The sequence below is a fragment of the Echiichthys vipera genome, assembly GCF_963691815.1.
Source record: "Echiichthys vipera genome assembly, chromosome: 23".
Lineage (NCBI taxonomy): Eukaryota > Metazoa > Chordata > Actinopteri > Perciformes > Trachinidae > Echiichthys > Echiichthys vipera.
The window spans coordinates 3,332,340-3,346,030 of record NC_139848.1 but is presented as its reverse complement, the minus strand read 5'-3'; the positions used below and the strand labels follow the sequence as shown (position 1 = coordinate 3,346,030).

General features: G+C 42.0%; 1 protein-coding gene across 4 annotated transcripts in view; it reads right to left on the bottom strand.

The window, feature by feature from the left end:
* Nucleotides 1-13,691, bottom strand: part of LOC310964911 (receptor tyrosine-protein kinase erbB-4) — a 232,029-nt gene that overhangs the window by 53,348 nt on the left and 164,990 nt on the right. For all 4 annotated transcript variants that reach the window (XM_083938223.1, XM_083938225.1, XM_083938224.1 and 1 more), the window contains exons 9-13: nt 12,091-12,217; nt 9,906-9,979; nt 9,018-9,108; nt 7,571-7,776; nt 5,804-5,936 (exon numbers count right to left, since the gene is read on the bottom strand). In XM_083938223.1, coding sequence (XP_083794349.1) covers nt 5,804-5,936; nt 7,571-7,776; nt 9,018-9,108; nt 9,906-9,979; nt 12,091-12,217 — 631 coding nt within the window. The remainder of the gene's footprint in view (nt 1-5,803; nt 5,937-7,570; nt 7,777-9,017; nt 9,109-9,905; nt 9,980-12,090; nt 12,218-13,691) is intronic.

The following is a 13,691-nucleotide window of genomic DNA, read 5'->3' as shown; positions in this document are numbered from 1 at the left end:
CTGATAGAGATAGAGAAACGGAGATAGAGGTGCATGTATTATAGATTTGAGAGTGCACCCACATTGAAATATTGATTAAGAGCCTGCTGAGGGAGGATTTTGAAGTATGCTGTGTGTGTACAGCGCAAGCTGTCCATAGCAGCCTTTTGATATTAAACCCACATGTGATACCGCATCAAGAAAGCAAGGTTAAAGAGCTTCATTTACTCATGGCCATCTCCAGATTTCCACTTGCACTGCCTGCTGGAGTGCCCTCTGGTAGTGGGGCATGGAGGGCAGGCTATTTGATCAAGTTAAAGGCTTAGTGTGGTCAATATGCTAACAGAGAAGTTCCATGAATAATGAACAGCTTTTTAAAGCATAGGCAAACACAAGGAGATGCATGAATAGAAGAGGAAATGAGAAAAGAGAGCTGGTGGGAGGGAATGAGAAAAGGGAAGGATGGCAGAAGGGGCCAGGGAGAGGGCATGGGCAGAAGTTGGCTGTGAACGGGGTGAAGTGGGAGGCACAGAGGGAGGGTACGGGGCACAATCAGTCAGAGATTTGATTTTCATCCTCTAATAAAATCAGAATCATTGCAATTTGTGCAACTGGTAGGACCTCTGCTATATTCTTAACTAAGCTGGTTAGAGAAGTGTGTTGAGTTAATGATGGTTTTGTTGTTCCACTTAGACTTGCCCTAGAATAGAGGCAAACAATAGAGCTCAATATTGGGTTTACACTCTGCAATTACACCGACAGAGGCTGCAGAGTGCCTCAGGCCATACTGTTGAACCTTTATACGTATGTGTGTGTGTGTGTGTGTGTGTGTGTGTGCACCCGATCTATAAATCTGCCCTTTGTTCGTGTCAGAATCAGTGCATTATCTTCGTTTTTGAAGTGTGGCGTCTCAGGCGAGCAGGGGATGGCTGCTGTCAATAGCAACCGCTGCCGATCAAAAACACTTTTCACATCAGAGGGATCGATGAGCCGATGCAGAGGACAGACACCCTCGGAGGAGGATTCACCCAGTTACAAACAAGCTCCGTTCTCACAGTGTTGGGGTAATGAGAGTGACTCTGAGTTTGTTGTCTTCATATTTGCATTCGATGCTACAAGCGTGGAATAAAGATTCAACAGATTCTTGCTCGCGAGCTGTTTTTGTGTGATCTCGCACTGGGAAGTTCGGATCTCCTGCGGGTTTGTTTTATAAATTTTCTTGTGGCGAGACAGAAACCTTTTTAGACTTGGTGGTCCTAAAAGCTACACAAAAGAAAAGAGACATTCTGACACACCCAAGTTCTACCTTTATCACATTAAAGGGCATGAAAGTGAAGATAAAATACTACATTTCCCTTTAGCCGAGCCCTTAATGTCAGGGCATTTTGGTAATGGTCCTAATGGTTCGTCATCTTCCCAACAGTTCATCTCAAACATTCAAACATACAGTATCGCAGTATGTCCTTTTATTAATAATGTTTTTTGGTAGTCTCAAAAGGAAACTCCCACTGCTCTCTTTACATATTTCCCTCATCTTTTCTTTCCCTTGTTCCAAAATAAATTAGATTTCTCTCCTGGAAGCTCTGTCCAGGGGAATCCTTTAGAAATGGGCCCAGGCAGTGGAGAGATATCTCTTTTGTTGGTTCAGGGGGAAAAAAAAATACATGGAGGAGAATGGGTGAGAGACAAAGACCTCGGCAGCGGTGCTCTCCAGGGTCATTTCCATTCCGTCAAAGCCGTTCCTTCTGATTGGCCCCCTTCACGGCTGGAAGTGTGTGCCAAGGTCCCATGGGGGATGGCCTTATGGGGGATTAGCCCTGTTTTAGCAGGAATTTAAGCAGGACTGTGGCTACTATTCAGACCTCCAAACCTCCAGCAAACCAGAGCATGGCCAACCCACCAGAGCAACTTTTTTAATTAAACACTTTCAACGCCTCTCTAATCCGCTTCCTCCTTCCTCTCTCAACCCCAGTGGACACCATCTCAGACGTTTTTCGTTTCCCCTCTCGCACTCCTTTGCTCCCGCTTTGTATTATTCAACAGACGTATAAACTAAAGGGAATCAGTGCCTTTCCTCATTAAGAACAGAGACATGTAACGAGGGCGAGCCGAGGAATCTTAAGGTTTAAAATTACCAACCTGAAAACATATTTAATGAGCTAACACTAAATTCTGGGGAGATAATAGAGTCAAGGCATAAAAAGTTATTCTAAATTTTATATTCAATCATTTATCAGACCTTAAGATAGCACGGAAAAAAGTGACAATGAGAAAATTGTACTCTATGCAGATGATACTTCCTGTCAGATCAGAACACTCAAACGAATTGGAAGCAGCTTGTGTCATTAGCATTGTGTAAATAAGTACGTTGCAATTCTCTCCCACAATTTAAATTACATATGTGTTTTCATAACATTTTTCCAAACCTAATAACGATACGCGTGTCTCCACTGGTTGCAAAGAGAAGTGTAATCGCATATGAGAAAATTAACCTACTTCTCACTTGTTTCAATACCTCAGTCAACATTTTCCTAATACGTTTATTGCCTCAACCTTTCAAGTTGTCTTCAGTACAGCATGATCTAAAGGATAAAGCAGGGTATTATTTAGGGCGTGGCATCCTTGTGATTGATATGTCACAACCACGGGGCTGTGCATAGTGTCATCCAGTTGCTACCACCCTCTCGTCCTAATATGATCACTTCTGGTACCCAAATGCAAGATTCAAAATAATTCTCAAAGCCATGAAGGTGGCTGTGTTGTCCCGCTCTATCTTGTATAAAGCAGACGTGGCGTGATGGCTGTCTTTTTGTGCTTTATTGAACAGCTTCGTATAAGAGTCCATTGCTACCTGCATGGCTATCTAGGCAACACCGCCACCTGCCAGGGCTACTGCACATGCTCCTAATCCTTGAGGCATGCTGGGTAATGAAGTTGTACAGTTACTCAGCTCACAACATCACAGTGGCTACGTCCACTTGTTTTATACGGTCTATGTTTGCATGCCATATAAAATACATACAGTGGGCGATAAACTCCCTCACAATGCACCGTGTTCAGTTATTCTAAATCTCGACAAGTGCAGATACGAAGAAATATTTATCACACTCAAAGTGATGGAAACTGAGCTTGGCTAGATTTCAACACTTTAAATGGCAGAGTAATTCAATCAGATCACGGAGGATAGAATTACTCTTAAAGTTCATTCCCAGCTGGGGTCTTTTTGTTTGTTTATCACTGTCTAGTAAAAATAAGAAACTGCTGAGGCATCCTATATCTGTCTGTACTAGATAAGGACAGTGTTATATTTAGACATTCAGCAGCCACCACTCCTGAGATAAAGTTGCTGTTATTGCGTCAAACCCTGTGTAAACGGTAGATATACTGCATATTTTCCATTTACAAAAGCTCTTATTGAGTCATGATGCTACTAAATCTGAGTCTTACACTGCACTCAAAGTCATTTAGCGATCCTCGTTTGTATCTATGTGTAGGTGATAAAGAGGGCCCGAGATAATGGCGAGATATCATTCATCATCCATGGTAAAAAGGGCTAGTTAAAACCAAATTGGACAGAACACCAGTAGATTTCGTGCTTGTTCTTGAATTACTTTAATACGCTCTAAACTTTGCTCTCAGGGGGCGTTTTAAGAATGTTATTAAAAGCCTCTCCTGACTCTTACTTCTTTTTATTTCCTGTTGTAGCCTCAGTCACATTGTAAATAGGTGAATATATCCTTTGTATAATAAACAATTGGTACAAGCACGCAAACTCTACACTATTTGTCACTAACACTTGAGACGGAAAGCACATAGTAGTAGTCGCAGGGGTGGAAAATGCACGTTATCCAAGGTTTCTATCTCAAGAGAGCTCCCTTTTATCTGCCAAAGAGACGTGGGGCTCAGCAGGTGGCGACTTCTTACACCAGGCGAACCTAAGGTCATGGACATTTTGATTCTACAGAGCTGGACAGCCAGAGACACAAAGCAAAGTGCAGGGGCCTGTGGATGTTACTTATAATGCATCACAGTGACTGACTGTATTTACAGTATAGGAAACAAGTGCGCCTCAGCAGCTCCCCGCCACGCGCCTCATCCTCACCAGTCTTCTTCAAAGCCTTGGCTGTGAGCTGTTTTTCCCAGCGACTTCAAAGCCTCCCTCCCACAAATGGTGCTGGGAAAAAGGACCGGCAACAAGTCAACATGACCAAGGGTCGCTCGCTCTCACACACCCTCTCTCACACGCATGCAGTACGTGCGCTCTTTTCCTAGTCCGCCTGGGGAGAACACAAGCTTGACATCACTGCTTGCGAGGAAGTCACATTTCTCTCTAGGCTGCTGGTATAGTCTTATTTTAGTTGGATGCTCGTTCATTCAAGAGTAGCACAAAAGACTGGAAACGTACGTCTACAAAGAAGTGTCACTCCCCAGGTGAGCTGGCGCTGATCTTTTTGATGTGATTCTCGGCGGCATAAAGAAATGACCTGAATGCTATAATTCACACTGAAAACAGAACATCAGTGGATTGTGAAGGCCCATGAAAGCGCCTTTGTCGTAAATGTCAGTCATTTCACAGCTCCGAGCAGTAAACACTCTGGTCCATCAGCCCAAATGGGCAATTCGTAATAAAATATAATGCTTCAACAATATATCCTTGATTGATTTTGGGCTGTGAATGTATCACACAGTGAAATGTTCCTTTAACTGTTCACGGGTTAAATTCAGCTCATTACATTCACAGCGTTTCTGCGATTAGGACTCTCCTCCTCCAGAGCCCTTGAGAATGTTTTGGCTTCATTGTTATGCATCAAAGATGTTTAAATTGATTTTATTTCTCCGGCTTGTTTTGAAGAGAATTAATGCAGTCGACTGAAAGTATAATGATCTGACATTAAGGAGGAAAAATCTCATTTTGGGTCAGGTTTAGGTCAAACATACGATCGGAAAAAAACATTTAAATTCTGTTCTCCTCAACCGTCGATTGAGTTCAGGGACGTTATGCTTTAGAAATCAACTTTATCATTCTGTGTCTCCAAATAGTCATAAATATAGTAGCATAAGAAGACACTCCAGACATGACACTTTGACATGTTATAGCTCCAGAGGTCTTACTGGATAGATTTGTTTAACTTCATGCAACGGAAAAATAGTTTTCTAAAAACAAGCTCTAACTAATGTCTGATTTGTCTTTGAATGGTAAAGGTCGTGAAGCAAAGACAGTGTAATTAAAATTGACTATTTCTTCTGAACCAAAACAAAAGAAGAAGAAGAAGAAGAAAAAATGGACTATTTCTTCTGAATCCAAACAAAAGAAGAAGAAGAAGAAGAAGAAGAAGAAGAAGAAGAAGAAATTGACTATTTCTTCTGAATCCAAACAAAAGAAGAAGAAGAAGAAGAAGAAGAAGAAGAAGAAGAACCAAACAACAACTCACTGTTTGTAAATATAAGATATATAATGTTACTTTATCATATTTTCAATGAAATCAGTATGATTTCTAACTGATTCTGAGATGTTTTCATGTCCTGTAATGTTATTATAATTATTTATATTAAGAATAAATATGTGAAAGTAACAGTGGTATTTGCAATGATACTAGTTCCAAAGGTATATATTATTATGTATAAACACGGTACTAGCATTATAAAAGCACATTTTTATCCTGTTTTACATGAACATGAACATAAACAGACATCTCAGCCCATATTTAAAAAGCGGTGGGGAATCATTGATTGTTGTTATTATTGCCCCAAGGAAGTAAGTAAACATTTTTTAGTTCGGACATTCAAGGAGAAACAGAACAGTGTTTGTGATAAGGCCACTCACCCATCAAAAAGGTAGCAGGACTCCACACATGTCCGACCACGTCTGAAATACCGACAGGAAAGACACTGGTCCGGCCCCGGGCCCCAGCAGCCGTCGTCTGAACACATCTGATCACACACCATTCGCTGCTGAGCTGTGGAGAGAAAGGATGCAAATGCATGAGTAGGTAAAATACAGACACACACTACTGTAGCCTACAGGTTCGCAGCTTTGCCGAGGTTTGCCCAGCTGTGTGCGTAAACATTAGTATTCCCCACACCGCCGCCATTAAAGACTGCCCCAACCAGGACCATAAGCCCATTTATTTTTCCAGTTGAACCACAACAATCAATGTTTCATCACCACCAGCTGAGTGAGACCTATGTCCCCGGAAGTGTCACCCAGTGGGCAGCCAAACCTGTTGTCAGGGGTCAATGGTAGACAGGGGGTTGAGCCTAATGAAGAGGCCTATGTAAGTCCACATCGATCCATGTCTAGCACACACACACGCACACACACACACGTTTATTAACTGGCTAATCATATCGATCGCAGCACAGCAAGGCCAAGAAAACTTTGCTGCTCCATGTTTTTGTTATGTCTTTCTAACAGCTTGCTTTTCTGTCACAACACACTTTGCCAAAGTGTAACACACATTACACAATTAAAGGAGAAAAAAACAGTTACTTAGAGATAATAACAGAACTGGAAATGAATCGCAGCGCCATGGTGATGTTTTCCTCCCAGTGTTCTCCCTCCCGCTCTCTGTCAGACACGTCCACACCCTCGCTGAACAACACTATGTTGTCAGTTCACACCATCTGCAGCTGAAGCCGCACGTAGACAATTCATCATTCCATCAGGCGTCCACTTCCCTGTGGCTAGCAATGAGCTTAATCCACCTCTGTGTGTGACACATTAAGCACTTTCCTCACAGGGAGCTGAATAAGGGCTTTCATGGCCAAGGAGCAAGACGCACCGGTGACACAGTCGCCTTGGAAACGGGCACGACAGTGTTTAAGGCTCAGGCGGGAGTTGGATTTTCAGATATGTGGGGAATCCAAGTTTGGATTTAATTAGGGCTAATAGGAAGGAAAACATGACAACATGAGAACAAAATAGGTGTTTGCCACCAGATGCGTGTTAATATTAAACATTTTCTATGAGTGTGAGCGTTTATATCAGCATGTGCTTCCTCTGGCACTTTCCCCTGCATGATTCTCAGACGCAACATACCAATACCTGCATCCCTATCATAACGAAAGTCATTCTGAAATGCCTGAATTGAAAACAATAAGCCATTTTCTGTTAACATGAGTTTCAACAGGGCAACCTTGCATCCATAAAAGTTAACTTAAGTCCGAAACTGAATTTAAAGGGTTGCAGCTTAAGAAGAAGAAGAAGAAGAATTACTTTATTTATCCCGCAACAGGGAAATTGAATTTTTTCACTCTTGTTATTAATCATGTTACACACACAGATCCGAAATACACACACATGCACAGACAGAACCTATACATGCAATTAAGGAGAGATGTTAGAGCGAGGGCGCTGCCAGTGACCAGCGCCCCGAGCAATTGGGGGTTTGGTGCCTTGCTCAACAGCAACCTCGGCAGTGGCCAGGACATGAACAGGCACCTCTCCAGCCACCAGTCCATGCTCCGTACATGGTCCACACAGGGACTTGAACCAGCGACCCTACGGTTCCCAGCCAAGTCACCTATGTACTAAGCTATGTTGCGTAAACTACACTCATAATGTGCAGCTTTCTGCAAACAGACTACTCACTGCATTCCTTTGGATCCTGGTTGTTTCGTATGAGGACTTTCTGGCTCGGGGTCCTGAAGAGCGACGTCCAGTTGACAGTGTTGTAGAAGCACAGGCGGCTGTTGTTGAAGATGTAGACGTTTCCGGCGCTGATCTCGTCCAGCGACTGGAACTGAAGTGAGGAGATCCAGCGCTGCTTCAAGATCAACAAAGAAATACCACTTCCACTGCAGGAGGAGAGGAAAAAAGATAAAAAGATGTTATGAGAAAGAAGAAGGACGTAGAGGTGAAGCTAGAGTCGAGGGAAAACAAAAAAAACATAGTATAAGAGAAAGAAGGGAGGAAGCGGATGCAGGAAATAATTAGACAAAGACCGAAAAGAAAGGAAAGGGAGGAAAGGGAACAGCCCGACAGAAGGAGACCAAGAGAAGAAAGAAGCAGACAGAGGGATAGAGAGATGATGAGAGGAGAATAGAAGAGCGTGACAGGGGAGTGTCAAAAAAAAAAAGTAAAAACGGGGCAAAAATTGAGTAGAAAGAAAAGAAGTATAGCACAAAGACAGGGAGGAGAAAGATGCAGGCGGTTGCTCCAGTTCTAAATGAAACATCGGTTCATCACTGGTGTTTACGAGGCATGAGCTCCTTTGACTCTGCCAGCACTATCCCTCGGATCTGCCACGAGTAAAGCCACCACACAACCTGTTATCAGAACAGGCCTTATCACAGCTGCGTGACAGCAACGCATCAAAGAGCCTTTGTGCAGAACAACAGGGTCTGGCGGCTCATTAGCCCCGACACCAGCCATCCAGACACAGAAAACACAGAAACAATCGTTCTATGAGAAGACAGCTCATAATACAAACAAGTCATCCGTACGTACAAGTAATGTAATCTCAGTTAAACTATATACAGTCTAAATCATTTGTTTCTTAAGATAAGATAAGATAAGATAAGATAAGAAAAACTTTATTGTCCGTCACAAGTGACAGAAATTCGTCTTTGACAGGTCAGGTTCAATTTACACAGAATAAATAAATACATACAAAACAGACAGTCCCAAACAACGACAATACATTAATGCCAAAAGATGCAAGCAGTGCAAAAGGGGCGACTGAGTGGAGTGAGATGTGTCGCCTGTCAGTGACTGTTCAGTGTGGTGATGGCAGCGGGGATCAAAGATTTCTTATAGATGTTTGTTCGTGCCAACGGGACCTTGTAGCGTCGACCTGATTCGTCACATTCACAATGTTCTTTTACTTCACTCTTAATGTATGTATATAAATACACTGCTGTAACACTTAGCGTGCTGTGTTGACTGAACCAGGAAAGTCACAGGCACCACTAACACCTGGCATTAAAATGCATCTCGGACCGCTCAGAACCCATTTTAATGCAAGGTGTAAAGTGGGCTGCAATCTGGTAGTGTCAAACCTGTGTCTGAAGTGCAATGAGGTTACATTAAGACATACCTGTAGAGAGATCTGCCTCCAATGGTTGCCAGGCTCGAAAAAACACTCAGATCTGTCATGTTCTCCGGCCAAGACTGGATGTTGAGGTAACCTACGGAGAAGAACATGAACTAAATAGGGTTTTTTTCAGTCAAAATGGTGAAAAGGAGAGGAAGGCGAAGAATGAAAGGAGTCTGGGATACATTTGATGAAGGGAAGTAAGAAGCACGAGCAAGGACATAAAAAGAGTCGTTCTGTTGCCTTCATTCATTGGTCATGGAGCTTCACAGCCTCTGTGATGTTCAAGCAAGGATCCTTTCTTTGTGTGTGTGGGGGGGGAGAAGATGTGCTCGAAGACAAGACAATATACGCTAATTAAAAGAATGGATGTAATGTTCACTTGCACTTGCCTTAAATGACAGATTGCATCAAATCAGGATGTGTGGAAATGATATTAAAGGGATAGAGCAGGAAAATGGCTGTGGTAAAAAGGCCATTGCTCTTTCTTATTGCCTGGGTTTTCATTATGAAAATGCAGTTTCACTCCATTAGCTGTTTGGCTCAACTGCAAGACACAGTTTAATATGACAAAAGGCTTTGTACTGAGGTATTGCTCATCCCGCAAGGCCTCTAATAGTTAATGAATAAATACAGACTCAAGCAACACACACACACGGGCATACACACACACGCTCTTACTATTAGACGTACACACACAATAGCAAAATATCCAGCAGAGCACCTTTTTAGAGTTTACTGGCCAAAAAATAAGATTTCCACTTTCCTCTTAAAGCTTTTATATTGCCGCCTCGGAGGCGACATAATTCTCTCAAACACACCCCGCCACATAATTATATTGTTTTGCTCAGTCAATTTTTTTCCAAGGTGATCCCTGTGAGGCATCCTCACCTGTGATCTCCTTCACAGTGCGGAACACGTTGAGACGCTCGGGGTCCATAGGTCCGATACCGTGATACATGTCCCTGATGGAGAAGGGAGAGATGCACAGAAGGGTGAATGCTACCTTTATATAAGATAACTGTAATACATTGGTTGAGTATAACCTTAAAGAGAAAACAAACAAAGACTGTAAACCTGAAGGTGGCATTGAGAAAAAAAAATGTTCTGAGTTCAGTAGTTCATAGTACTGAATAGAGAGCACTGCTAAGTGACATTCACAGTTTGTTTACATGCCTACCTCTCTTAAGCTTCTTCACCGCGCCAGCTCACACATGAAGCACACAACTGTGTCTTGTCTGTGTGTCAGACACGTTCTAGATATATAGATAGACTTTAATCTTTTTTTAATTTGTTAGACGGCCGAGGCTTATCGTTAAGGTTCCCTTTAAAGGTCTTGATGTGAATCACTGAGTCCACGCGGAAAATTGATATAGTCAGACACTCATATAACCTGCTCATTAATATCAAGGCCGTTAAAGACATTCCATAATGTGCAGTGGAAACATCCCTGAAGAGCCATTATCCTGTCACCCTTCCTCACTTTGACAGGCCTTTTTTGAGGCTTCTCTTTCTGTCTGACAGGCTGGAGACTGACCACACTGTAGTTGGACAGTTTCATAACACGTCCAGTATCTTATTTTTCCTGGTACGGATATTGCTAATGTATCTATCTCACTTCCTGGAAATAGTCTGCTTGGTTAAGGCGAGGGGTGGCAACTGTTTAGAGCGAGCAGGAGGCAGCACATGGTGGTCAAAGACAATAGTCTGGCCCTTACTGCCAGAAGTTGAGCCTTGTCGTTGAGTCACTTTGGTGTAAAGATTTGCAAAATTCTTTCAAGATGGTTAAGGTAAGTTATTTACCTTGAACTGTTAAGGTTAAGGTTAAGGTGCTTTTGTAAAGGAGCGAGTCTCATGAGAGTCGAGCGGTTCTTTTCATGCATGGGCTCAGACGGACATTATGTGGACTCTATATTAGCTAGGAGCTGGTAGGTTAAGGTCCATTCAAAGTTGTTCTCCGTAATAATTGAGATACGTTGTTTCTAGCGGCCTCTTTGGCGGTGAGATGTAACTGCAGGCCAGCCTGTTCTTTCAGAGCCCTCCATCGTGTCACGTTCACGGTCACTGTGTGTGTTGACTATTTATTTACTTATTGTTTGCTCTTTTGTAAACTTTATTGACACACATTCACCTCTCTACTTCCAGTCCGTCCCTTATATATTACCCTCTTAAATACACACAGACATGTTCCTGTTATACAAAATGTCTGCCCTTACTACAAACCTGAACACATTTCCATTTACAAGTGAACACAGCATAACTGTTAGTGACGATCTGGGCAGAAAGACCCACCGCTATTCTGTATTCTCCTTGCTAGGTAGTCCAATAAATGTTTATAACTTTACGTCGTTGTGAGAGTCTTCTGTGCAGAAATTGATGATCCCTGATAAGGCTGTGGTACGAACTAACGCGTTGGAGACGAGACTGATAAAAATTTGTGAATGCAAATCATTTGTAAATGTAAAAATCAATTACTTTAAGCTGCTAACAGGTATTAAACCTTCACCAATGTTTAATAAACATCCTGTCTTATTTTGGTGTGGTGCCCTACTTCGAGGTAAAATAAATCCTAAATTTTAATGAGTCGAGTTAATTCAAAATTAATTCAGCGACTAATATATTCTAGCCATAATACGTATAGGCTCACTCTCCTACAGCAGAAAGACCCACCGCTGTCAGCATCATCACTAACATGGCGGCGTATTTACATCTGGGGGGGAATGTCGCCACAGACACGGATGTTGTAATACTGCACAAAGGCAAGTAGAAGTGCTTTCATTAGTGGATCATATGACCATTCACCATTGTTTTAACTCACTCTCTGATAGATATTAACTTAAAAGACAATTAAATAGATGTAGAGCATCAATGTCAGACATTTGTGTTCTCCCATACTTCTCCTTTCGATAAGTGTAGGGTTACAGAGCATGTGTGACTGGGGCTTTAGCTTCATGCTGTTCTACCTCATATAGTTATAGTTAATTACATTTGTGTAAGAATAATTAAATGAGTCAAAAATAAAGTTCCTCTGAGCCTCTGAAGGCGCTGTTAGAGAGGTTATAAAGTCGTCACTTACCCTTTAATGCCTGTGATGAGGAAGATGAGGTTCCCGTTGATTTTGGTGCAGTTGACAAACTTATCAATATTGCTGGCATCTACGGTTTGAGCTGTCTGCAGGCTGCCCGTCCCTATACCATCACACACTGAGGAGCAAACACACAATGCTTTGTTATTCAAATTGCTTGAGGTATGAATTCCCCCACTAAAGTGTATATCCAAAGTGTCCTTGTACAGCAGAGACCTCGTTTTGAGAAACTCCTATTAGCTATTTGTCACGTTAATTCTTTACACTCTTTCATGAAATTATAGCCCTGCTTTGGTGCATAGGCAAGGCCACAGCCCCTCTCCATGCATTGGGATTCTTTTGATGAAAGCGTGGGCCAATCCGCAGCCAATTCCTCCCTATAATGAATTCATTACATCTGCATTAATTACACTCGCGGTCTGGTGTGAGCCAAGTATTTCTGACAGAGGCGGAGGGGATGATGAATAAGGCTCGCATTAAGTGGTGTAACCAGTTTTTTGATAATGATTTATACCAGCCAATTCCATATCTGAAATGTTAATTTGTTATCATTTCCCACAGTTCCTTGGGCTATCTCTCATTAACCCCTCCCTGCTGTGTGACGATGTAATCAAGATATTAGCCATTAAATGGATGCCACAGCTCGTACGTGGAGCCGGGAGGAAAACACTACTGTCTCCCCTCCTTAGATAAAGGGCAGATCAGTTACCTTTGTGAGAACAATATGATGGAGGAGCTAATCCTCTGTATTGAACTGAAGTAATGCTGTTTAATTTCACATTAGACGTTTCAGGCATTCAGCTGACACACATAAAATGAGTCGTAATTACCGAGCAAGTAGCAGCAGTTTCTCGTTATGGGACCATTTCATGTTAATTAGCATGTCCACTGTTGTGGGGATCAAACATGTGACCTTCATTAATGCCATATTTGTCATATTCATCCTCCAGTTTGTAATGAGTACAGTGGAGATTCACAGCAGTAATATGAGAAGGGGGAATAATAAGCCTAGCCACAGGCAGGCCTTTAAATACGGCAGCAATACAAGAACATACATACACGCGTGAGCAACAATTTGTTTTAAAGGCCCCACATGATGTTCATGTTCAGGTTCATGTTTGTATTCTGGGTTTCTACGAGAACATGTTTGCATGCTTTAATGCTAATCTTATACTGTCTGTGTGAATATACCTGTCTGAAACACTCTGTTTTAGTCTCATTTGCTCTCTCAGCTTCTCTGCGTGGTTATTGCAGTCGGGGAATGACTGTAGCAGCACTGTTCGGGCCCTTTCTACCTTTACACCTCGACCTGTTTAAAAAAGACTTGGAAATCTCACCTTTTATTACATGTGACCTTTAAGTCATAGCTACATTTTAAATGAAACACATAAAAGGTAAAATAAACCAAGATGTTGATTATTTGGGGAGTAATTAGAATAAATGTATTTAGTAAAATATAAATATAAAAAAAACCTAAGCTAGCTCCGTGAAAGTTAATTACATTCAATATAAAGCTTTGAAAGTAATTCTTGTGATCTGCTGCTGATCCAGTCACTGTTAGCATAAAGCTATTAGATTAAAATGGTTTAACT